General features: G+C 53.5%; 3 protein-coding genes across 3 annotated transcripts in view; 2 read left to right on the top strand and 1 right to left on the bottom strand.

Annotated features, from left to right (window-relative positions):
* The window catches only part of LOC140681563 (uncharacterized), a 305,451-nt gene that overhangs the window by 20,507 nt on the left and 260,962 nt on the right, over window positions 1–23,982 (bottom strand). The gene's annotated exons all lie outside the window — the stretch shown is intronic.
* The window catches only part of LOC140681562 (uncharacterized), a 422,013-nt gene that overhangs the window by 210,413 nt on the left and 187,618 nt on the right, over window positions 1–23,982 (top strand). Inside the window, 1 exon segment of the mRNA XM_072921494.1 lies at window positions 16,429–17,139. Coding sequence (XP_072777595.1) covers window positions 16,429–17,139 — 711 coding nt within the window.
* LOC140681574 (olfactory receptor 14J1-like) lies at window positions 234–1,271 on the top strand. The gene has a single exon (XM_072921507.1). It carries the CDS (start codon window positions 234–236, stop codon window positions 1,164–1,166), a length of 933 nt encoding a protein of 310 aa, XP_072777608.1. The 3' UTR covers window positions 1,167–1,271.

Below are 23,982 nucleotides of genomic sequence, written 5' to 3'. Positions count from 1 at the left end.
GGGAACAAATACATCCAGCCCCTCACCTGCCCTCAGCCACAGGGAATCCTTTGCCTCTCACATCTCTCTGTGGAAACTCAGAGTGCAGCAGGAATGCTGGGGATTTCTGACCTCAGAGAGCCAGGAATGATGTGTGGGTAGGAAAGCAGTCCCTTAAAAGAGCTCCTGCCAGCCTCTCTTGAATTGTCCCTGTCCTTTCTCCATGAACAGGTGCCCACGTGCAGCCACAGCAAATGTCCAACAGCAGCTCCATCAGCCACTTCCTCCTGCTGGCACTGGCAGACACGCGGCAGCTGCAGCTCCTGCACTTCTGCCTCTTCCTGGGCATCTCCCTGGCTGCCCTCCTGGGCAACGGCCTCATCATCAGCGCCGTAGCCTGCGGCCACCACCTGCACACGCCCATGTTCTTCTTCCTGCTTCACCTGGCCCTCAGCGACCTGGGCTCCATCTGCACCACTGTCCCCAAAGCCATGCACAATTCCCTCTGGGACACCAGCACCATCTCCTACTCAGGATGTGCTGCACAGCTTTTTCTGATTATCTTCTTCCTTGGAACAGAATTTTCCCTCCTGACCATCATGTGCTACGACCGCTATGTGTCCATCTGCAAACCCCTGCACTACGGGACCCTCCTGGGCAGCAGAGCTTGTGCCCACATGGCAGCAGCTGCCTGGGCCAGTGCCTTTCTCAATGCTCTCATGCACACAGCCAATACATTTTCCCTGCCCCTGTGCCATGGCAATGCCCTGGGACAGTTCTTCTGTGAAATCCCACAGATCCTCAAGCTCTCCTGCTCCAAATCCTATCTCAGGGAACTCGGGCTCAGTGCTGTTAGTGTGTGTTTGGTATTTGGTTGTTTTGTGTTCATTGTTTTCTCCTATGTGCAGATCTTCAGGGCTGTGCTGAGGATCCCCTCTGAGCAGGGACGGCACAAAGCCTTTTCCACCTGCCTCCCTCACCTGGCCGTGGTCTCTCTGTTTGTCAGCACTGTTGCATTTACCTACATGAAGCCCCCCTCTATGTCCTCCCCATCTCTGGATCTGTCAGTGTCAATTCTGTACTCGGTGGTGCCTCCAGCCCTGAACCCCCTCATTTACAGCCTGAGGAACCAGGAGCTCAAGGCTGCAGTGTGGACACTGATGACTGGATGCTTTCAGAAACATTAAACTGCTGGACAATTTCTGCAAATCACTTCGAAAAAAATTCATCTTTGATACTTGTTGTTGGTTTCATCTTGGAAGTCTTTGTTTTACATTTATTGTTGTCCACAAATAAATGCCATTCCTTGTGCCATTTCTCATTTTGTTTCACTCTACCTTCCCTGTGGCCACAGACTGTGCCAATGAGGGCCTGCACTCTCAGTGACTTTAAAGGAACTAAAGGATGTCCCAGCAGAGTTTTCTGCAGAGATGCCCTTTTGTTGCCTTCTCTGGAGCTGCAGCAGCAATGTCTGTGTGCAGAGCTGGGGCAGATCAGTGCTGGCACAGCAGCTGTGCCCAGGAGCAGCAGCACTTGGTGCTGCCAGTGCTGCTCCCGTGGCCCTGCCCTGCTGCCCTGGTGACCCTGGTGCTGCTGCAGGGCCTGAGTGCTCTCGGGGCCGGGCACAGTCCTGGGGGTGGCAGTGCCGGGGCTGCAGCAGGGACAGGCCATGGGCACTGCTGGGGCAGCGCTGACGCCTCAGGCCAGGGCCTGGGGGCTCCAGGCTCCTTGCCCAGGCTCTCTCAAGAACACGGCCAGGCCAATGCTCAGCACAGAAAACCCCCGTGAGCAGCCCCAGGCTGGCCGTGGGCAGGCTGGGGGCAAACAGCACGGCTGGTGCTCTGCAAGGGCCCTGGGGGAGACGGGAAGGAGCAGCAGAGCAGGGGCTGATCCATCCCCAGTGCGCTGGACAGCCCAGGGCAGCGTCACAGAGCATCCTCATGGAGCTGCCAACAACATCCCCCCTCTGTAGCCCTGGCCTCTCCCCCAGCTCACAGAGGTGCTGCATCCTTGCAGGCACAGACACGGCAGCACTGGCTCAGCAGCCCCTGTTTGCATTGCACACAGCAGGCGGGAGCACCCCCATGCTGGTGCTGTGGGGTCATGAACCTGAGGGAGCACAAATGCCATCAGCCCCTGGGGCCAGGAAGGGCTGGGGGACACCAGGGAAACCACTCAGCTTTGTCCTGGCCTCTGCAGTCAGCCAGAAAGTTTGTTCCCATCAGCTGGGAGTTTCCTGTCCCACTGCAGACGCTGCTGCTCAGAGCCAGGGCTGCCTGGCAGTCACCCCCAAACTGCCCTGAGCATTTCCTTGGCTTCATCTTTGCTTTCTTTATTTCCCCTGCTACAAATTTCTTCCTCCTTCCCGCCCCTTTTCCCTCTCCTGCAAGCTGCCCATCCCTGTTTGCCCTTTCCTCTCTGGCCTCCTGTTCCCAAATTGGCACCAGAACCTCTCTTAGGGAGCAGGATCATCCCACAAGTGCTGCAGGAATTGTCTGCAGGCTCCTGCAGTTCTCCCTGCTGCTCCCTTGCCAGAGGCACCCCAGGCCAGGGGGGCACATCTGGGCTGCTGTGTCTGGCTGTGGGGCTCCCTGTTCTGGGCAGTGAGGAGGAGCTGCAGAGGCTCTGCAGGACTGACAGGATGGGCTTTGGGGCTGTGAGGAGAAGCTGAAGGACCTGGGCTGCTGGAGCTTCTGAAGAGGAGGCCCAGGGCTCCTCCTGCAACTGCTCCAAGGGTGGTTTCAGAGAATCCCAGAATCAGCAAGGTTGGAAAAGACCCTGGAGATCATCAAGTCCAACCTGTGCCCTGACACCGCCTTGTCTCCCCTGAGCCTCCTCTTCTCCAGGATAAACAACCCCAGCTCCCTCAGCTGCTCCTCACAGGATTTGTGCTCCAGATCCCTCTCCAGCCTTGTTGTCCTTCTCCGGACATGCTCCAGCCCCTCCATGGTCTTCCTAAATTGAGGGGCTCTGAATTGGACACAGCACTTGAGGTGCTGCACAACCAGTGCTGAGCACAGGGGAAGAATCACTGCCCTGCTCCTGCTGGCCACACCATTCCTGATCCATAGGAATGCCAGGGCTTGGATTAGGGAAATTGTGGGGAAGAAGTGGGGACAAAGTGTTATTGATTGTCAGCCATGAAGGGTCTTCATTTTCATGTCTGTTCACACTGCATTAGATGGTGCTGGGGGTCAATAGCAATTGGACGTCACTGATACCAATCTGTAAACAGAAAAAGAAAACTGGATACAACAGTTTTGTCTGTATTGTTTCCAATATAGTGTATTCAGTTTAAATACACTTCCGAAATCTGTCTAATTAACCACAGAATAACTGAACACTTAAATTATTCCGAGGAGCTTTTCTTGTTCTGGCATTTTGAACAAATGTTTGTGAGGTTTTCTCACAGAATTCCTGAACTGAAGAGCTCAAGAAAGAAGAGGCCTCTGGAGTAGCAAAATTCATCAGCAACCTCCAAGGGGCTGAGGATCCATGCCCATCAGAGCAGCAATGAGCAGAAATGGGCACAGCTTTGTGGCTGCCCCAGCTCTGGGATGGGCCCTGGGCCTGGAGCAGGAGCAGCTCTGGAGGGCCCCAAGGCCGGGGCTGTTGTGCTGGCCTGGGCAGATGGGATGGCAGGAGGGGCTGCAGAGCTCTCAGCACCTCAGCCAGAGGGGAGCAGGGCAGCCAGGGAGCTCCTTTGGCCTTGGCCAAGCCCCTTCCCCCATGGTGGGGCTGAGTCCTGGCTGAGCTGCAGCTGCTGCTGTGCCCTTGGCAGGGCTGAGGCCGTGGGGCAGTGCCCAGAGCAGCCGGGCCTGAGCAGAGCTGTGGGGCCAGAGCCGGCTGGGCTGTGCTGGGGAGAGGCCCTTGGTGCTGCCCAGAGCTCAGGGCAGCTGGCAGAGCTTGCAGGGAGCTGGGCTGGGCTGGGAGAGCCTGGCACAGAAACCATCAGTGTCCATCTCAGCCTGGCGGAGTGTGCAGGGGCAGGACTCAGCCCAGGCCTTGTGGGGCAGGGCCAGCGCCTGGGCAAGGCATTGAAAACAGGCAAGAGCCCGAGAGAGGAGGCTGCTCTGTGCCCTTGGGGGCATGGACAGAGCAGGGAGGGGGCCCAGGACATTTGTCAGCGCCAGCCTCTGTCTGTCCCAGCCCTCGGCAGCCCTGGCTGCTGAGCTGGGGCTGGCAGCAAGGCCGGGCACAGACAAGGAATTGCTGAGCATGGCCTGCGCTGGCCAGGGCTGACTGTGCCAAAGGCAGAGCTCAGCTGCCCTTGGGGGCTGCAGGAACACTCAGGAGCCCAAAGAGCCTCCATGGCTGTGCTGGAGACCAAGGCTGGAGCAGGGAAATGCACGGCTGCTGCGCCATGGGGAGGGCATGGAATTCCAGCACACACCTCAGCTCTCTGATGGTCCCGGCACCGTGCTGGGCCCTGTTCCAGACTGGAGCAGAGCAGATGTTGAATGCACAGGAGCCCTGCGGGGCTGGCAGGGACCTGCAGCTTGCAAGGTGCTCTGCTCTCCCTCAGCTCCTCTCTGAGAGATCCAATCCCAGCTCGGCACCTCAGGGCACAAGTGGCACTGCCTGCTCCTGGGCACACAGCTGATGTCTGCCTGGAAAGGGGCACAGGCTTCAATATTTGTGCAGTTCATATTATACAAGGACATTTTTATTATCTGGGTCACTTGAGTACTTTGAAGAAATGGCAAAATTTTCCCTCCAGGAACAGAAATTTCTTGGAGGCAGGAGGAGAAATACTGACCTTGCCTTCTACTTGTGTCACCAATATTCTGTTTATTATTTCTTCTCCCTCTTCCTTCAGGTGTTTCCAGCTCTCCTGTTGAAATGGCCATGTCTAAAGACATCTCTTCACTAGACCAGCTGGATCAATGTCCTTCCTGTTGCTCCCAGATTTCCTCCTCTAGGTGCTGTCTGGTCACTCAAGTGACTCTCAACTGATTGGTTTCATGCTTTTAGCTTAAGGAAGTTGTCCAATCTTTCCAAAGTTCAAATAAATATCACGTTTGTCAACACCTTACTAATATTTACATCACAGAATTTCACTTTCTTATGTCTCTGTCTAAAACATGCTTTGAGCTTTATGTAGTAGCCCAATCTTTCAGAAGTTGAAATACATATATAATTAATCAACACCTTACTTATATTTATATTTATCCCAGAGTTACCTTTTATGTCTTTGTCTAAAACTCTTCCTGTACAGAAGTCCCTTGGGGATGGGGACATGTCAGATGCTGCGTGGACATCACAGAGAGATGAGGGAAGAGCTGTGATTGTTTTTAAACTGTTCAAATGTTCAACTCCTGTTTGTTGGCAAGAAACCTCTGTGTGCCTCTGAGTGTCACCAGTCCTGAGCCCAAAGGACACAAACCTGATGAGTTGTGGTTCCCACTGCAGGGGCACTTGGACCTTGGCTCTGCACAGGAGAGCTCTTCATCCACTTTCCCTCTTTTCCTCCCTCTGGGCATGGAGGGAGCTCCTGACTTCAGCCTGTGACTCGTGTGTGCAAAGAGCAAATTTGGGCAGAATCGGGGCAGGGAGGGTTTGGGGGGACCTTGGGTTCTGTGATGGGCACAGAAGGTGTTTTCCATTGCTCTGAGACTGTCTGCTGTGCAAAGTGGATTTAATATCCAGCAGAGGAATGGCTTTTGCATTTGACGGAGCTGTGCCTTCCCTTGGCTTTGTTGGCTGGCAATAAATGAACAACCCTCTGTGTCTGGGGCAGCTCCTTCTCCAAGGAAAGCAGGTGGGAATTGGAGCCAAGGAACTGAAACCCACAGGTGCAGCCTGGGCTGGAGGGAGCTCAGATTTGCACAAGGCTGCTCTGAGTGCCAGGGCTTGGATGGGGGAAATGGTGGGGTGGGGGTAGGGACAGAGTCTGATGGATTGTCAGCCACAAAGGGTCTTGAGTTTCATATCTATTCCAACTGCATGAGGAGGCACTTGGATTCAGTGTCAATTGGAGATTTCACACATCAATTTATTAGGAGTAAAAAAAAATAAACAGGACCTGAAGAAATCTTTTCTCACTGTCCTTTTAAATATAGTGTAATCAACCACAAGAGATTTGAAAACTTAAATGATTCCCAGAGGCTTGGCTTGTTAAGGTATTCTGAATGTTAATGAGCCCTGGGGCACTGAATTCCTGAACTGGAGAGCTGAAGGCTGAAGAAGCCTTTGGAGCAGTAAAATTCAGCAGCAGCCTCCAAGTTGCTGAGGATGTCAGCAGCCCCCACTGAGGCCATCCCTGCCCAGAGACCCTGGGGGAATGGGCAGACAAGGAGAGGGTCCCTGGGGCTGGGGCAGCAGAACTCAGAGGCACCAGCGGCTCCAGCTGGGAAATGGAGTGTGGGATGGGGCTGTGAAAGCCCTGCCTGGGCTGTGCCCAGCAGGATACACAAGCCCTGACCCCCATCCCCTAAAAAACTCTCTCAATGGGACATTTAAAAGGAATTACAATTGTTTCTGTCCTCTGAGTTGGATGCACTGGAGAAATACCAACAAGAGATTCTCAGGAGCTCAAAACAATAAAACATCCTTTCTGGCAACATAGAAGATAAGAGAAACTTTGGGAAAAGGTTTAATAGGTCATTAAATCAACAAAAAACATTTCTCAAAGCATTAATCCTCGGATGTAGGGAGTTTTGGAGGTGGAATCCCAGTTTTGGCCATGACAGGATGAATGATTTTTTCCTATAGGAAAGAGAAGTGCAAGTCCAAGTGTCCTGGAAGAAGATGAGAGGTGGGCACCCTTAGGCCAAGCCAGCCAGACCTGACTCTCCTGATACCTTTCATCTAAGGGCGATCCTTGGACACAGGGCATTTTGGAGGTGGAATCTCAATTTTGTCTGTGGGTTCCTGGATAGGAAGAATTATTTACATTAGGAAGAAAAGAACAGAGCCCCGGTGTTTCAGAGGCACATGAATTCCAGCCCTCAGGAAGCCAAGGCCAGCCAGACTTGTCAGTCCTGGCAGCTTCTGTCTGGGAGCTATCCTTGGATATAGGGAATTCTGGAGGCAGATTCTCAGTTTTGGCCATGGGTGCCTGGAGGAGATGGATGGTTTTTTTCTCATAAGAAAGAAAAGCACACGGTCCTGGCGTTTCAAAGGCAGATGAGAGGTGACCCTTGGGTGGTCAAGGCAGCCAGAGCTGTTCCTCCTGGCAGATTTCATCTGGAAACAATCCTTTTACATAAGGAAATTTGGAGAAGAAATCCCAGTTTTGGCCCTGGTTCCCTGGAGGAGAAGGACAGTTCTCTCCCATGGGAAGGAAAGCCCAGAGTCCCAGTGCTTCAGGGGCAGATGAGAAGCAGCCCTCAACATGCCAGGGTCAGCCAGACCTGTAAGGTGGTCCCCAGGAGGCCCAGCCAGCCAGACCTGTTCCATGTTCCCTTGGTTCCATGGGACCCCACAGTGTCACAATGGTCTCCTTGGTTCCATCAGGCCCTGGAGTGTCACAATGTTCCCCTTGCTTCTGCAGTGCCACAATGGCCCCGTGCTTCCATGAGGCCTTGCAGTGTCACAATGGCTTCGTGGTTCCACAGAGCCCTGATGTGTCACAATGGCCCCTGGGCTCCGTGTGCCCTCGCTGTGTCACAACAGCTCCTCTGTGACACTGCGGCTGCACAAGGTCACCATGGCCCCTTGGTTCCATGAGGTTCCGTAGTGCCACCATGGTGTCCTTGGACCCACATTGTCACAACTGACCCACGGTTCCATGAGGTTCTGCAGTGTCACTGTAGCAGTCAGAGGCCCTGCAAGGCCTCCCTGGCGGTCACTCACCTAAGATAAGAAATGCCTTAGTCACAGTGACTGGACCAAAGAAGCCCCTCTTCTGCATTCAGACCCTTCTTATCTCTCTGTAAGGCTATTGGTGTATTCTCCTCAAACCTGGCAAGTGGACAATTTCCAACACCCCAGTACCCCATATAAACACCCATTTCTACCCAGTTTGGCAGAAGAACTGTCACTGAATCCCTTCAGAGGAGCTGGCAATAAAGGACATCGCTGTGGAACCACATACAGCCTTTTCCTCTCTCTATCCCTGTGTGTCTGCCAGAGGCACTTGTGAGCACAGAGTGAAATCACCAAGAGCTGAACTCACAGAGCTGAAATCACCCCAGAGGTGCTCGCTAAGTTGCCTGAGGCTGGGAGCTGAGCCGAGGGACCCAGACAGGCTGAGCCTGACAGCGCAGCGCTATCCGGACACCCACGGCAGCGGCAGCCCGGGGGTCAGATGGACCCCTGGGACCCCGGGCAGCATTAACCAGGAGTGACTGGGATCACAGAGGAACCATAAAGGAAGTTACTGCAGTAATACTGGGACTATCTGGGAGTGACTGGAATCATACTGGGAGTGACTGGAATCATACTGGGAGTGACTGGAATCATACTGGGTGACTTGGAGTGACTGGGACCTTACTGGGGGCAAATGGTACCATAATGAGAGTGACTGGGTTCATACTGGGATCATACTGGGAAGGACTGGAACCATACTGGGAGTGCCTGGAACTATTATAGGGGTGAATGGGAACACCTGGGAACATGCTGGAATCACGCAGGGAGTGACCGGGATGATACTGGAATCACACTGAGTGTTACTGGAAGTGACTGGGACCATACTGGGGTGACTGGGAGCCACAGGGCCCATGCTGGGAGTGGCCTGGGGGGAACTGGGGGAACTGGCCCAGCTGGGGCTCAGGATTGTTCTCCCCCAGGGCTGCCCCAGGTCCTGCTGCCACCCCTGGCCCCACAGAGCTGAGGGACAGGGCACAGCTGAGGGACAGGGCACAGCCAGGGAACACGGCCTGGCCGAGGGACACTGAGCTCCAGCACTTTGGGCTGTTGCCCTTGGGCTCCCAGCACAGGCCCAGGGGCAGAATCCCCTCCAGAAACTGTTGTTTGCTTTCAGCTCTGCTCTGGAACATTCCCCAGGAGCCCCTGCAGTGGCTGCAGCCCAGCCGGGTGCCCGGGGCCACCAAAGCCACTCCGGCAGTGCCCTCCTGCCCCGGGCAGGGCACGGAACACCCAAGGAAAGGCTCCTGCTGGGCTCAGGGCAGGGACAGGGCACTCCCCTGGTGCTGCCACGGGCACGACAGAACTGGCCAGGGCAAAGGATTGGGATGGATGTCCCATGGAATCCCAGCAGGGATTACTTCTCATTGCACTGCTCTCATTGGATTGGTTATCAATTCCAATCATTTCCCCATGGAATTCCCATGGCAGTGGGTTAGGGGGGGTGCATCCATGGAATTCTCACCTGACTGGGATGAGAGTGAGATCTGGCCATGGAAATTCCATGGCAATTCCTGCATTCCCAAGTCCCCCATTCCTGAATCCCCTGTTCCCATAGGAATTGCCCTTCCCCTCCTACACCCACCTTTGTGCTCCAGAGCCTCCCGACCATATCTGATGTATTTTGGGGGCCTTTCCACACAGGTGTGTACCAGGTAATGCTTCATCTGCTCCACCATGATCCCTCTGGATTCCCAGCACCTCTGGGTGATCCAGGTGGCACCGTTGGACACTGCAAAGCTCCTGGATCCCAGCTGGAAGGAGATGAAATCCCAGCCCTTGTAGCCGTACTGGTGGGATCCATGGATGCTCCACGGACAGGAGGTCACAGCTGGAAACCCCCTGCACTGTGTGGAGACCTGGGAACGAGGAGAGAACGGACCCATGGAGTCGTGTCCCAGCCCCAGGGAGCCCCCTGGAGCTCCCTGGATTCCCATCCCAGCCCCACAGATCCCCCCCATCCCCAGAGATCCCATCCCAGCCCCTCAGAGTCCTCCATTCCCACAGATCCCAGCCCAGCCCCCGGCTCCCCCCACTGCCCCTGCTCTGGTTGTACCGGCCCCGTCTCCAGGTCACTGTCAGCCACGGGCCAGTTCCTGTCCTTGAGCAGGGTCTGTCTATCCCAATATCCCAGCTCTGGCTATCCCAATATCCCAGCTCTGGGTATCCCAATATCCCAGCTCTGGCTATCCCAATATCCCAGCTCTGGCTATCCCAATATCCCAGCTCTGGCTGTCCCAATATCCCAGCTCAGCTCCCACCCCCATCCCCGGTGTCTGTGCCTCCATCCGGCCCCGCTCGCTGCTGCAGCGCTCGCAGAGGGTCCCATCCACGTCCCCCACAATCAAGGACTGGGGGACCCCCGGGCCGGGCTCTGACAGCGCCACTTCCAGGAATTGCAGGGAGTGGAGAACTGGGGGGACATGGAGATTTGGGGGAGCTGAGGGGGCTGAGAGTTTGGGGATCCAGGGGGGGCCACAGGCCAAGGAAAAGGGGGGACATGAAGAGCAGGCAGAGCTGGGAAGGAGGTTCAGGGGCTGAGAGCCAAGGAAAGGGGGTGCAGGGACTGGAGAGCTGGGATGGGGTGTCCAGGGAATCCTGTGTCCAGGAAAGGGGGTGCCAGGGCTCCTGAACATGAGGAAAGGAGGGGCTAGGGGCTGGGAAAGGCAGGAATGGGGGCCCAGGGGTCCCAGGTCAGGGAAAAAGGTGGGGCTGGGGGTTGGGAGAGGCGGGGGCTGGGAACAGGTTGTGTTGGTGCCGGATAAGGGGGTGCAGAGGGGTCTCAGTGCCGGGCAAAGGGGTAAAAGGGTGTCTTGGTTCTCAGGAATGGGGGTGCAGGGGGGGTCTCAGGGTCACAGAAATGGGGGGGCAGGGATGGAGAGGTAGAAGGGAGTTCCAGGGGTCCTTGAGCCCAGGAAATGGGAATCCAGGGTTTCCCAAAAAGGGGTACCAGGGTGGGGACACCCGTGGTGTTTGGGAAGGGGGAGTTCAGAGGGTCTCTGGTTTTGCACAAAGGTGGGGCTGGGGGCTGGGAAAGGCAACAATGGGGGTCCAAGGTGTTCCAAGGCGTTCCAGGATCAGGCACACGGGAAATCTAGAGGCTGGGAGCAGGGAAAAGGGGAGCAGAGGGCCCTGATGTCCGGAAATGGGGGATTCAGGGGGGGTCCGTGTGCAGGATAAGGGGAGCAGGGGGGGTCCCGGTGCCGGCAATGGCGATTCAGGGTCCCGGTGCCGGGGTCCCACTTCCCCCTCGCCCGCCAGGAGCGCCCCCAGCCCCAGCGCTGGAGCCACCGCGCTGCTCCTCCTCACTCCCAGTATGATCCCAGTAGGATCAGTCACCCAGGAGCTGCTCCCAGTATGATCCCAGTACAGCCCAGTCACTCCTGGCATCCCCCCACCCCTCTCTGCGTTCCGACCTGTCCCGGCTCCATCCCCGCCCCTCCCGCGGCTGCGGGGAGGAGGAGGAGGAGGGAGGAAGAGGCGGAGCGGCAGCGGGAGCAGCAGGAGGAGCGGGGAGGATGAACCGCGGGGCTCCGGCTCCGCCTGAACTCGCAGCACCCCGGGAGCGTCGCCCCCATCCCGCAGGTGCCCGGGCAGGGGGAGCTGGCCCCAAATATCCCGGGGCTCCCTGGGTTTGGGGTTTTTGGGGGGATGTTTGGAGCTGGCGGGGCTCCAAGGCTGAGCCGCAGCTGCCCTCGGGGGGACATCGGGGGTCCCCGGGAGGTGTTTTTGGGGGGTCCCGGTGCGGGTGGCGGCAGAGCCCCGGCGGGGCCGGGGGGATGCGGGTCCCCCCGCGGTGCGGGTTGGGCTTCCCGGCCGGGCCCTCCGAGCTCTGCCGGGGCCGCGTGGGGACCGCGCGGGAGCGGCGGGGGGACCCCGGATTTGGGGAGCCCCGGGAGAGCCGCGGCTTCCCTGGGCGGGAGCGCAGAGAGAGGAGAGCCCCAGGAGCCCCAGCGGGGACCCCGAGAGGGGGGACCCCTGGCAGTGCCGGCACCCGGCAATGGGGGTGCTGGGGCTGGAGGGGCGGCATGGCCGGGAAAGGGGTTCGGGGGTACCGGGGCCGCCAGGGGCTGCTCCCAGCAGGTGCCCAGTTGCTCCCCCTGTGTGCTTCCAGTTCCCTGTGCACTCCCAGGATGAGCCCAGTCAGTCCCAGTATCACCCTGGTCACTTCCCCTCACTCCCTGCAGGATCCCTGTTTCTCCCAGTATGAGCCCAGTCATTCTCAGTCATTCCCCATTGTGACGCTATTTGCCCCCAGCAAGTCCCAGTTGCTCCCACTTTTCTCCACTGTGTTCCCACTTCTCCCAGTTGCTCCTAGTATAGTCCCAGTCACTCCCAGTATGTTCCCAATATGAGTCCAGTATGATCCCAGTCTGCCCCAGCAGGGCCCCAGTCACTCACACTTGCCCCCAGCATGGTCCCAGTTGCCCCCAGCACATTCCCAGTGGCTCCCAGTGTGGTCCCAGTCACCACCTGAATGTTCTTAGGTACTCCCTGTACATCCCAGTTGCCTGGAACATTCCCAGAGTCTTTGCCAGGCACTCCCAGTTACCTCAGCATGGTTCAGCTGCCCCCAGTTTTACCCCAGTCACTGCCAGTACATCCCAGTTGTCACCTGCATGACTCCTGTCATTCCCAGTTGCTCCCAGTTGCTCTCAGTGTGTGTGCATTTGGCTCCCAGCATGGGCCTGGCAGCTCCCAGTAACCCCCAGTCAGGGTCCCTTGGCACCCACTGTAATCCCAGTATGATCCCAGTCACTCCCAGTATGATGCCAGTGCCCCCCAGTGTGATCCCAGCTGCTCCCTGTCAATGCCAACATGACCCCAGTAACCACCAGTATGATCCCTATGACTCCCAGTATATCCCAGTCTCTCCCAGCATGCTCCCAGTCCCTCCCACTTCCTCCCAGTTACTTTCAGCATGATTCCAGTTGTTCAAGCCACTCCCAGTCAATCCCAGTATGATTCCAGTCACCCTCCATGGACCTGGCTCCTCCCAGTCTCACCCAGCATGGACCTGGCTGCTCCCACTGTGATCCCAGTATGATCCCAGTTGCTGCCAGAATAGTTGCAGTTGTTCCCAGTTCCTCCCAGTATGATGCCAGGTGTCCCTAGAATAGTCCCAGTCCCACTCAGCATGGTCCCACTCACTCCCAGCTGTCCCCAGCATGGTCCCAGCTGTTCCCAGTGTGGTTCCAGTCCCCCCAGTATGGTCACAGACACTCCCAGTATATTCCAGTTGGCCCAGTAAGGTTTTGATGACCTCAGAATGATCCCAGTCTTTCCCAGTTACTCCCAGTTGCCTCCAGCATGATCCCAGTTTCTGGCAGTTGCCCAAAGTGTGGTCCCAGTCGCTCCCAGTCTGAACCCAGTTTCCCCATTTGTGGTCTCAGTCCCCTCAGCACGGTTCCAGTACCTTCCAGTTAGTCCCAGTTGCTTCCAATGTGTCCAGATTTTCCTCCCAACATGGGCCCAGTAGCTCCCAGTGACCCCCAGCCAGGATCCATTCACACCTGCTGGAATCCCAGTGGCTCCCAGGATGATCCCAGCTGCACCCAGTCCCCCCCAGTATGGTTCCAGTCACTCCCAGTATGATTCCAGCCCTGCCCAGAATGACTCCCTGTCACTCCCAGGGTGGGCCCAGTTGCTCCCAGTCACCTCCAGCATGGTTCCAGTCACAGCCAGCACACTTCCAGTCATTCCCAGTATGATGCCAGCCAGTTCCAGTAGGATCCCAGTATGAATCCAGCATGGGCATAGCTACTCCCATTAGCATCCACTGTGGTTCCAGTTGTTCCCATTTACCCCCACTGTGGTTTCAGTCTCTCCCAGTGTATCCCAGTTGCTCCCAGCATGTTCCCAGTCACTCCAGTTGTCCTCAATTGCTTCCAGCCTGATCCCAGTTGCTCCAAGTAAGATCCAGTAGGATCCCAGTTGCCCCCAGCATGCTTTCAGTTGCTTCCTGTTCTCCCCAGTGTGATCCCAGTTGGCCCCAGTTGTCCCTTGTATCAACCCCATCACTCCCCATATGATCCCAGTTGCTCCCAGCATGGTCCCAGTCATGCCCAGTTGTCCCCGGTGTAGACCCACTCACTTCCACTCGCTCTCAGTTCTCCCCAGCATGGTCCCCGTTGTTCCCAGTGTGTTCCCAGTCACCCCAGTAAGGTTACAGACATCCCCAGTAAATCCCAGTTGCCTTCAGCATCTCTGTGGTCATTCCCAGACACTCCCAGTGATCCCAGTAAGGTGCTTGTTATCCCAGTATGATCTCAGTCATGCCCAGTATGTCCCAGTTGTCTCCAGCCTGCATCCAGTCATTCCCAATTCCTCCAGTTTGCTTGCAGCATGATCCCAGTTTTTCTCAGTTGCTCCCAGTAGCCCAAAGTGGGATCCCAGTTGCTCCCTTTCATCACCAGTGTGAGCCCAGTAACCTCCAGTATGATCCTTGTCACATGCCAGCACTCCCAGTATGGTCCCAGTATAATCCCAGTAACTTCCAATCACTCGCAGTATGGTCCCAGTTGCCTCCAGCTACATCAGCCCAGTCAATCCCAGTATGATGCCATTTGCTCCCAGAGTGCTCCAAGTTGCTCCCAGTCACCCCCAGTACAGGGATGCTGTGCATGGTGTGTTCCCAGTCACCCTCAGACACTCCCAGTATTAGTCCAGTCCCTCCCAGTATGATCCAGAGATGATGCCAGTGTGCTCCCAGTCAGTGCCAATATGAACCAGTTGTGCTCCACATGGTTCCAGTTGCCCCTTTCACCCTCACTGTCCCTCCCAGTCTCTCACAGTGTCCCCCAGTTCCTTCCAGCATATTCCCACTCACTCCCAGTTCCTTCCAGCGCGATCCCATTTGCTCACAACTGCTCCCAGTCAGCCTCAGTGTCGTGGCACTCACTGCCAGTATGATCCCAGTCACCTCCAGCATGATCCCAGTATAAGCCCAGTCGTTTCCAGTCATCCCCAGCAGGCACCCAGTGACTCCCAGTTCCTCCCAGCATGATCCCAGTTGCTCACAGCTGCTCCCAGTCATTCCCAGTATATCCCATTTGCCCCCAGCATGGTCTCAGTTGCCCCCTGTAGGCTCCTACTCTGTGTCAGTATGATCCCAGTACGATCCCAGTCTCCCTCGGGGTGACTGCAGTCTGCCCTGGCATGGGCCCAGCTGCTCCCAGTATGATTCCAGTACAATCCCAGTACAAACCAGTCCCTCCCAGTGCTGCCACTCCTGGCATCCCCGAGCCCTCTCGGTGTTCCCCCCTCCTGATCTCCTGAGAGGAGCCCCAAGGGCCGGCAGTGCCCAGGCAGGGTCCCCAGGCAGCCCCAGTTTGGATGTGCAGCCCCCAGTTTCCCCAGTTTGCCTCTCCTTTGGCCCGGGCCGGGTTCCCCCCTGGAACAGCGGCTGGGAGCAGCCGAGAGCCCCGCGCTGCCCATCCCGACCTGTCCCGGCTCCATCCCCGCTCCTGCCGCGGGCTGCCGGGGCTGCGGGAACGGGAACCGAGGGTGTCGCTGCTGCTGGGGGAGGAGGAGGAGGGAGGGAAGGGCAGGGATGAAGGAGGAGCTGGAGGTGGGGATCGGGAGGAGGAGGAGGGGGGATGGAAGATGAGGGATGAGGGAGCAGAAGGCGGTGGGATTAGAGAGCAGGAGGAGGGGGAAGGAAGGGCAGGGAAGAAGGGCAGGGATGGAGGAGGAGCGGGAGGTGGGCTTAGGGAGGAGGAGGAGGAGGAGGGGGGATGGAAGAGGAGGGGCGTCAGGAAGAGGAAGAGGAGGTTGAAAGGCGGATGGAGCAGAGCAGAGAGAAGCGCGCGGTCAGCCCTGCCTGAATTCGCAGCCCCCACCTGTGGGATCATCGTCCCCCATCCCGCAGGTGAGCGGGGAGGGGGAGCTCGGGCCAGGTCTCCTGGGGGGTGCCTGGGTTGGGTTTTTTGGGGGGATTTTTGGAGAAGGAAGAACTGCGAAGCTGAGCAGAAAAGGCCCCTTGGGGGGACTCCTTGGAGCCCCGGCAGCCCAGAGCAGGGAAGAAGGGGAGAAGGGAGCCCGGGAGCCCAAACAGCCCCGGCACCCCTGAATGGGGAGAGCCAGGAGGGGGGAGCTTTTGGGATTGCTGGGACTCCCGGCAGTCTGGGGAGGGCGGGCAGTGAGGAGAAGGGGGACCCCCAATCCAAGCGTGATGCCAGCAGCTGGGACAGGGGGGAGCCCCGAACCGCAAAGTGGAGGGAGCAGGGACGGGGAACTCCTGGGAGGCTTTTTCAGGGTGTTTGGGAGTTTTTTATGGAGCCCAGGCGGCCAGGGACTTCTAGGGATGGACTGGGACAGAGGGAGCTTCCAACTCAACGTGCTCATCCCTTGTTTTCCCCAAACCAGGATTTCCCATTCCCAACCCCCTGGAGGCTGCGAGGAAGAGCCTCTCCTTGTCCTTCCTCCCGCAGAGCAGGAGCTGAAGATGGAGAGCAGGGAGGACAAATCCCCGCGGCAGAACCTGGTGGAAGAGGCCGTTTTGAGCAGCTCCAGAGCACAGGAACCCGACGGGGAGGAAAAGCCCCGGAGATCCCACATGAGGAGGGGCTGCAAACGCAGATTGCGGGGATCTGAGGGGGAAAGACCCACCCTGGGCCGGGGAGGCGGCCGGAGATGGAGCCAGAGCTCGGAGCTGGGGGTCCCTGAGCAGCTCCATGATGGGGAGAAGCCCCACAAGTGCTCGGAGTGTGGGAAGAGCTTCAGCCGGAACTCTGACCTGATCAGGCACCAAAGGACCCACACTGGGGAAAGGCTCTACGAGTGTGGGGAGTGTGGGAAGAGCTTCAGCCACAGCTCCAGCCTGATCAAGCACCAGAGGATCCACACTGAGGAGAGGCCCTACCAGTGTTCCAAGTGTGGGAAAAGGTTTCAAACCAGCTCCTGTCTCCTCCTGCACTATCCGGTTCACACAGAGGAGAGGCGCTTCTGCTGCCCCGACTGCGGGAAGGGATTCAGGAAGAACTCCAACCTCACCAGACACCGGCGCATCCACACTAGGGAGAGGCCCTACGAGTGTTCTGAGTGTGGGAAGAGCTTCAGCCGGAGCTCCTACCTGATCGTGCACCAGAGGACCCACACTGGGGAGAGGCCCTACGAGTGTTCCAAGTGTGGGAAGAGGTTTCAGACCAGCTCCTGTCTCCTCCAGCACTATCGGGTTCACATGGAGGAGAGGCCCTTCTGCTGCCCCGACTGTGGGAAGGGATTCAGGGACAACTCCACCCTCATCCAGCATCGCCGCATCCACACTGGGGAGAGGCCCTACGAGTGTGGGGAGTGTGGGAAGAGATTCTCAAGGAACTCTCACTTGACCGAACACCAACGGAGGCACCGGTAAGGGAAGCCCTGCGAGTGCCCCGAGTGCGAGAAGAGCTAAACTCCATCCCCCACTGGAGGACCCACATTGGGCACAGCCCTGGTGACCCACATTCCCTGTCATCCATGTTGGGAACACACCTGGCTGCTTCTCCTTTTATGTTGACCTGCATGTTTTTCTCTTCTCAATCTCTCTGCACTCCAAAAGCCAAGAGGGATCGATCTTTCACCTCAAAACCACTCACATCCCACTGACAACAAATGAATTTTAACCCACAGAGCCTCAATCCCGCCTCAAATTGTTTGTTCCCACCTCAAAAAAAACCAATCCCACACCAAACTCACTCGAATCCACATCTGCCAGGGTGAGATGGGTTTGGGAGGAGATTGGGAGAAGTGGGATCCCAGTTTGGAGCAGTGAGATGGGGATTGTGTGGGGCTGGGTGGCTGGGATGTATTTGATAGCAAATAAAACTTTCAGACTTAGTGATTTCTTTGCCGTTCATCTCCAGTCTGTGGCAGTTCTGTTTTTCAGGGCACCACCTTCTCAGCTGATTGTATTTGTGTCCTCCTTTCCCTCCCACCTCTCTTTGCCTGCTCTGTTTCTCTCTCCGTGTCTCCCTTGAGCCAGGGGACCTCCAAAGACCCTCCCCCAATTTAATTTCCTCAGGGACCACCAAAGATCCTTCCCGGATTTAATGGAATCCTCCTCTAATTTAATTGCCCCCTCTGCCCCCAATGACCCAACCCTGATTTTTTAATTATTTTATTTCCCAATTATTATTTTAATTCTTAGTTCAGGAGCTTAAGTTATGGAGGCCAGCAGTGAAATGTCTCTGTAGCATTTTGCTCCACTTGGCTTTCAGCCCCTTCTCAAGAGCTTTGCCTTCAAGGGTAAAGGGAATGTCTTTTCCTGGCTGGGAGCTGAAATTCCAGACCTCTGGAATGTGTGCAGGGCCATATAGACTGGGATCAACCAGAGATTGGGATCAAATATGCACTGAGATCCTGTGGTCTAGGATCAACTAAGGACTGGGATAAATTAGGGACTGGGGCCCTACAGACTGGAATGAACTGAACTGGGATCAAATACGGACAAGGATCAAATATGGACTGGGATCCTATGGACTGGTATCAACAAGGGACTCGGATAAAATAGGGACTGGGATCCTACAGACTGGGATCAAATTGAGACTGAGATCATATGGACTTGGATCAACTGGAGACCTGGATCAACTACGGACTGTGTTCAAATAGAGACTGGGATCAGATGTGGATTGGGATCCTATGGACTGGGATCAAATATAGACTGGGATAAAATTGGGACTGGGGTCAGATATGGACTGGGATCATATGGCCTGGGATCATATGTCTTGGGGAAGCTCAAATAGGGACTGGGACCGTATGGACTGGGATGAACTGGACTGGGATTATATGGAACTTGAATTACATGGAACTGGGATCCTATTGACTGGGATAAACTGGACTGGGATTATATGGAATTGAGATCCTATGCAACAGAATAAATGGAACTGGGATAGCCTGGAATGGAATGGAATCAAACAGGGCCTGGGACGCTGTGGACTGGGATTATATGGAACTATGATGTTGGTGAGCGTGTCGCGGGAAACAAGCTTCATGCTGTCATGATCAACAAGTTTCAGTTTATTAGAGTCGATTACAGTTTCTTTATACAAGCGCTAATTAGTTTATACATATTGCAAAAGCGAAGCTCAGGATTGGTTACGTTTCTATTAACACATATATCTCTTTGCGATAAGCTTTGCAGTTACTGTTTCTTTATACTTGATTATTTTTCTGCATACTAAGCAATATTTCATCTTTAACTAGACACCTGTATGCTCAAGGTTGTTAGGAGATATCTGTTTCTCAAGGTTGTTAGGAGACATCTGTTTCTCAAGGGCATAGTTTTCATTCTACAAGTCACATATTTTCACACTTTCATCAACTTAACCCTTTCGTGTCTCTTGCTGCGCAGCCATTCTTCAGCTAAACTCTCGACATTTCCCCTGTTTTCTGTATAAGCAAGCAAGGATGTGTTCTATTTTTGTTCTATAATTGACATTAAAGTCTTTTGCAAGCACTGAAATACACACGGCAATGTAAGCATTAAAATTACTATAACTAACAATCTTATTATCATAAGCTGCAAAAGGTGTTTAAGCTACTCCGTAATTCTTCATGATTTAAATGATAATTTAAAAAATGTATCATCCTTCTGTAACACCTGAACATGTTATTGCAAACACTGAATTTTTTAATGAATAGATTCGGAACTATTTTTTTAATTTATACAGCACATGCCTTCAAATTTTTCGCACTCATGTCTTTGTGCTATTTGAATTCATTTGAGCTCGGGTCCATGTTTTGAACTCTGCTATGGGACCCAACGAGACTCCAATTAAATAAGTATTAAAGGAGTTAGACGGTGTGGCTAACAACAGGCAGAATGAATCTTGCCTAGTTTGTTTGGCTTAAGTGATCCGCATATTTTCTCTTTTTGTTAATGTCAAGGATTTTAGATACTTCAACGACCAAAATACTGCTTAATAAAAACATTGAGGCCCACCACATATTTCTTAGGTTTTTGAATGCTCTGTTTTAACATGAAAGAAACAAATTTAATTCTAAACATAAACTATAACTTCTAATAAACTAACTTCTGATAAATTTAACTTCACACTTCTGATATTCTAAGTTATTTCTCTGTGCTCTACAAAATTAATTTTTATTAGAACTGGATTAATCACAGGATGTTCTAGGCAAACTGTTGTTATTGACGTTGTTATCACTGAAGGTTGGTATCTTTTTCATCTATTTTTAAAATTCTGTTTCTGCCTTTTCGTATCAATGCAGCAAGAGCATCTGTCCTGCCCATCACACGACTTCTTGGTTGGATGGGTAAAAACACTCACTCAAGCAGGATTGCTGTTGATCTACGTTGGAACTCCCTCTTTTTTCTTTTGCCATTGAAAGACAATGGCAAAATGAACAGAAAAATTACAGGCATTACTAAAACTTACTAAAACTTAGCAAAAAATTTTAAAACATCATTAAAACCACACTTATTTAAAAAAAAAAAAAAAACAAACTCTAAAGCCCACGATCTTCTGTGGGTGAAACACAAATCTTTGCACAATTCACTTTTGCTGTGCATCTTCTGATCCACTTGTGGAGAGATCAGTGCTCTCTTGCAATTGATAAGTTCTACATTTTTCACTGAAATCTATCCATATTCTGCACCTGTTAAAACACAAATAAACCCAACACCCTCCACAGGGACTGGAGGGTCCTCTCTCAATTCTGTTCCCTAAAACTTGCATGAAGAAATGGAAATATCAACATCTTTGTTATAAACATGAAAAAACATTAAAAACAAAACAATGCACATAGTAAAGAAACTAACAACAAATAAAAATCAATCAGATAATATACAATTAATATTACATATAAAATCACAGTTACTAAATGCTATACTATCAAATTGTCATCCCAGAGTCTGCAGCAGCTGATAAACCTTAAAACAACAGAGATTTGGATAAAACATGTCCGGATCATGTCTCTCCAAAACTCCCTTGAGGCTCAGCTGCCTTATAGGATCAAATTGTCAAGCCAAAAGGACTTGAATACTTTTTGATGCAGAAAACACCTGGGTCAATCACACCAGCCACATAGAGCCAGAGCTTGGCCAGAGCTCAAACCCTAATTGGAGGATATGTATTAACACATTATAAAATGAAAGTCTTAGAAATAACTGTTATAAGTAGAAAAAACCCTATTATTAAAAATTTATCAAACCATCAAATAATTGTACTTGTCCAAAATTTCTTTTAAGACAAAAATTCTCTAAATACAACAAACCTTTTCTTTAGAAATCTGAAAATTTGACTGAAATCTTGAACCAGAACTTGGACAATAAATTTTTAAAAGAAGATGAATTGCAGCTGCATAGAAGATTAGACAAAGAAAACACATGAGTAGTTAAAAAATCAAAAACACAGGATCCTGAAAAAACATATCTTGCAATCAATCACCTAAAAAGACAATAAAACATATGAAATCTGACTGTAAATATTAAAACAACACCTCAATACCTTAACATCTTAATAATAATTCTTATCACAAAAATCAGAAAACTTACATTATATGATCAACCTATCAACAAGAAATGTTTAAAATAGTTTAAGACAATCTTTTCAAAGCGTTCATATAACATTAGTAACAATCATTACTTATCTTTACCTACAAAACTTGACAATCATCATTTATCTTATTATCTATAAAACTCAAAAATCATCATTACCTATCTTATTATCTATAAAAACTCAAAAACAGAAATTGTGAACTCAATGCCAACATTCCATCTGACTGACTCTTCTCAAATCTTTGTTTTCAGAGACATTTTTGGCAATTAAATCATTATTAACATTTCTATCTTTATACAGTGATTTTCATCTATATTGTATTTGAAATAACATTGATTTGCATAATGTCTGTCCCTCTTGGTATCTTGGAAAACAATTGGTACTGCTATACTTTTTCATTACGTCTTCTGACTTTTGGAAGGAATTGGAAAAATGCTGTTGAAATTTTTGCTGTGGTGTTGCAATCCCTCCATTGGTGACACTGCTGCTCTCGGGGTTGTTGTTACCGTGGCAACCAGGCTGTGCAGCGTCTCCGCTGCCATTGCGGGGTGCTGCGGGGAGATGAGGGGGCGGCGCCGTCTCGCTCCCATCCTTGCTGCGTCACTGTGGGGATGGGAGAGGAGACGCCCCTGATGCGGCCGCGCCCCGCCTGCTCCGACTCCAGCACGGCCGAGCCCCCGGGAACGCCCATCTCCCTCCTCGCGCTGTTGCTCAGCAACAAGGAGCCTTCTGTCTCTCGGCCGAAGTCCGCTCCGCCCCGGGGCTGCTTCAGGCTCGGTGTCGGCCGGCCCCGCTCTGCCTGGCCCCGCTCTGCCTGGCCCCGCTCTGCCTGGCCCCGCGCCTGCCGCTCCGCGCTGCCACTTCGCGCTGCCGCTTCTGCGGTCCGCCCGGGCGGCTGGCCGGTGCTTACCGCCACACCCTGCTGCTCTCCGCCACAGCCCATTGCCTTAGTTCTGCCAACCCGTTCCACAAGGGACGAGGAAGGGCTTTCTGTAACTTTTTCTTGCCTTTGTATCTTGTTCTGTGATCACTTGTTCCTGCTACAATTGACATGCCGCGCTGGGTTGCTCGCTGCCGCTGCCGCTGCTGCGGGGGAGCGAGGGGCCAGCACCGCTTCTCTCCCGTCTCCGCGTTCTATCACTGCGTCCCAAAGCAGCTGCCCCAGCTCTTGCCATTTGATTTTACTAAAAATCAGCGAAGGCTTTTGCAGCTTGCCTTTGTTTCTTGCCCACAGAACCAACTGTTCCAAATCGGCTTCTTTAACCTTTTCAGCTCTCTTTGAGAGAATATGAAAGAGAAGCTGTACGGAAGCCTGGAGATCCCTATCTAAATAAAGCTCTTTAAATTGCCTCCATCTGAGAAAGGAGGTGAAAGGGTTATATGCTGCTTGCCTATCCATTACTCACGTCAGCGCTGTTGCAGACCCTCTAGGCTTCAGCATCACGTATCGGCTGAGCCTGCCGTTGCGGTCACTCAGGGCGCGGCTCCAGGTAGTGGAGCTTAATCGCCGTCCGTCTAGCTGCGGGACCCGACCCCAACGCAAACGTCTCACAGATCCAGGCGGGGGGGGGTCCCGTCCGTTCAGGCGCCAGATGTTGGTGAGATTTTCGCGGGAAAACGAGTTTCATGCTGTCATGATCAACAAGTCTCAGTTTATTGGAGTCGATTACAGTTTCTTTATACAAGCACTAATTAGTTCATACATATTGCAAAAGCGAAGCTCAGGATTGGTTACCTTTCTATTAACACATATATCTCTTTGCGATAAGCCTTGCAGTTACTGCTTCTTTATACTTGATTACTTTTCTGCATACTAAGCAATATTTCATTTTTAACGAAACACCTGTATACTCAAGGTTGTTAGGAGATGTCTGTCTTTCAAGGTTGTTAGGAGATATCTGTTTCTCAAGGTTGTTAGAAAACATCTGTTTCTCAAGGGCATAGTTTTCATGGTACAAGTCACGTATTCTCACACTCTCATCAACTTAACTTTTTCGTGTCCCTTGCTGCGCAGCTATTCTTTAGCTAAACTCTCAACACAGCCCCAGCCCAGGGCACGGTGGGTGCTGGGGGCTGTTGGCAGGGCCAGGAGCCCACTCCCATTTCGTACCCACCCCAGCCCATGTCCCCAGCCCTGCCAAAAGCAGCCTGGCAGCCGACTGAAGGATCAGCTGCATCCGCCCCAGCAAAGGGGGAACCTTTGGTTCCCGGCCAGGCTGTGCAATGCCCAAATCTGGGAGCATCCCCTGCGTGTGGACCCATCTGCAAATTCCCTGTGGAACCTGGCTTTAAAGGACATGTCAGAATCAAAGTCCACCATCTTCAGCCTGCCGGTGGTCAGGTGGAGCAAGAGGTTGTCATTCTCGACGTCATCCTCGCTGCCCCCAGCAGCAGCAGGGCCCGACCCAGCTTTGCTTCCGAGATCAGACGAGACCGGGCGCTCTCAGGGCGGTGTGCCATAGGCACCTGGCAGCCCCTCAGCAGCGCCCTTCAGCCCACCACACCACCCTCCGGGCACAAGCCCAGAACCCCAAAGGGGCTCGACAAGCCCAAAAGGGCCGCCCCTGCCCACAAGGGGAACTAGAGACAGACCCGAGCCTGCAACACACACACAAGGCACAAAAAACCACACAAGGTATGCCTGCCCCTTCCCTCCTGCCCCTCGCCATGGCTGCCCAAGAAAACCCAAGCACCA

The sequence above is a fragment of the Taeniopygia guttata genome, chromosome 37 (genome assembly GCF_048771995.1).
Source record: "Taeniopygia guttata chromosome 37, bTaeGut7.mat, whole genome shotgun sequence".
Classification (NCBI taxonomy): domain Eukaryota; kingdom Metazoa; phylum Chordata; class Aves; order Passeriformes; family Estrildidae; genus Taeniopygia; species Taeniopygia guttata.
This window is presented reverse-complemented; position numbering and strand designations above follow the sequence as displayed.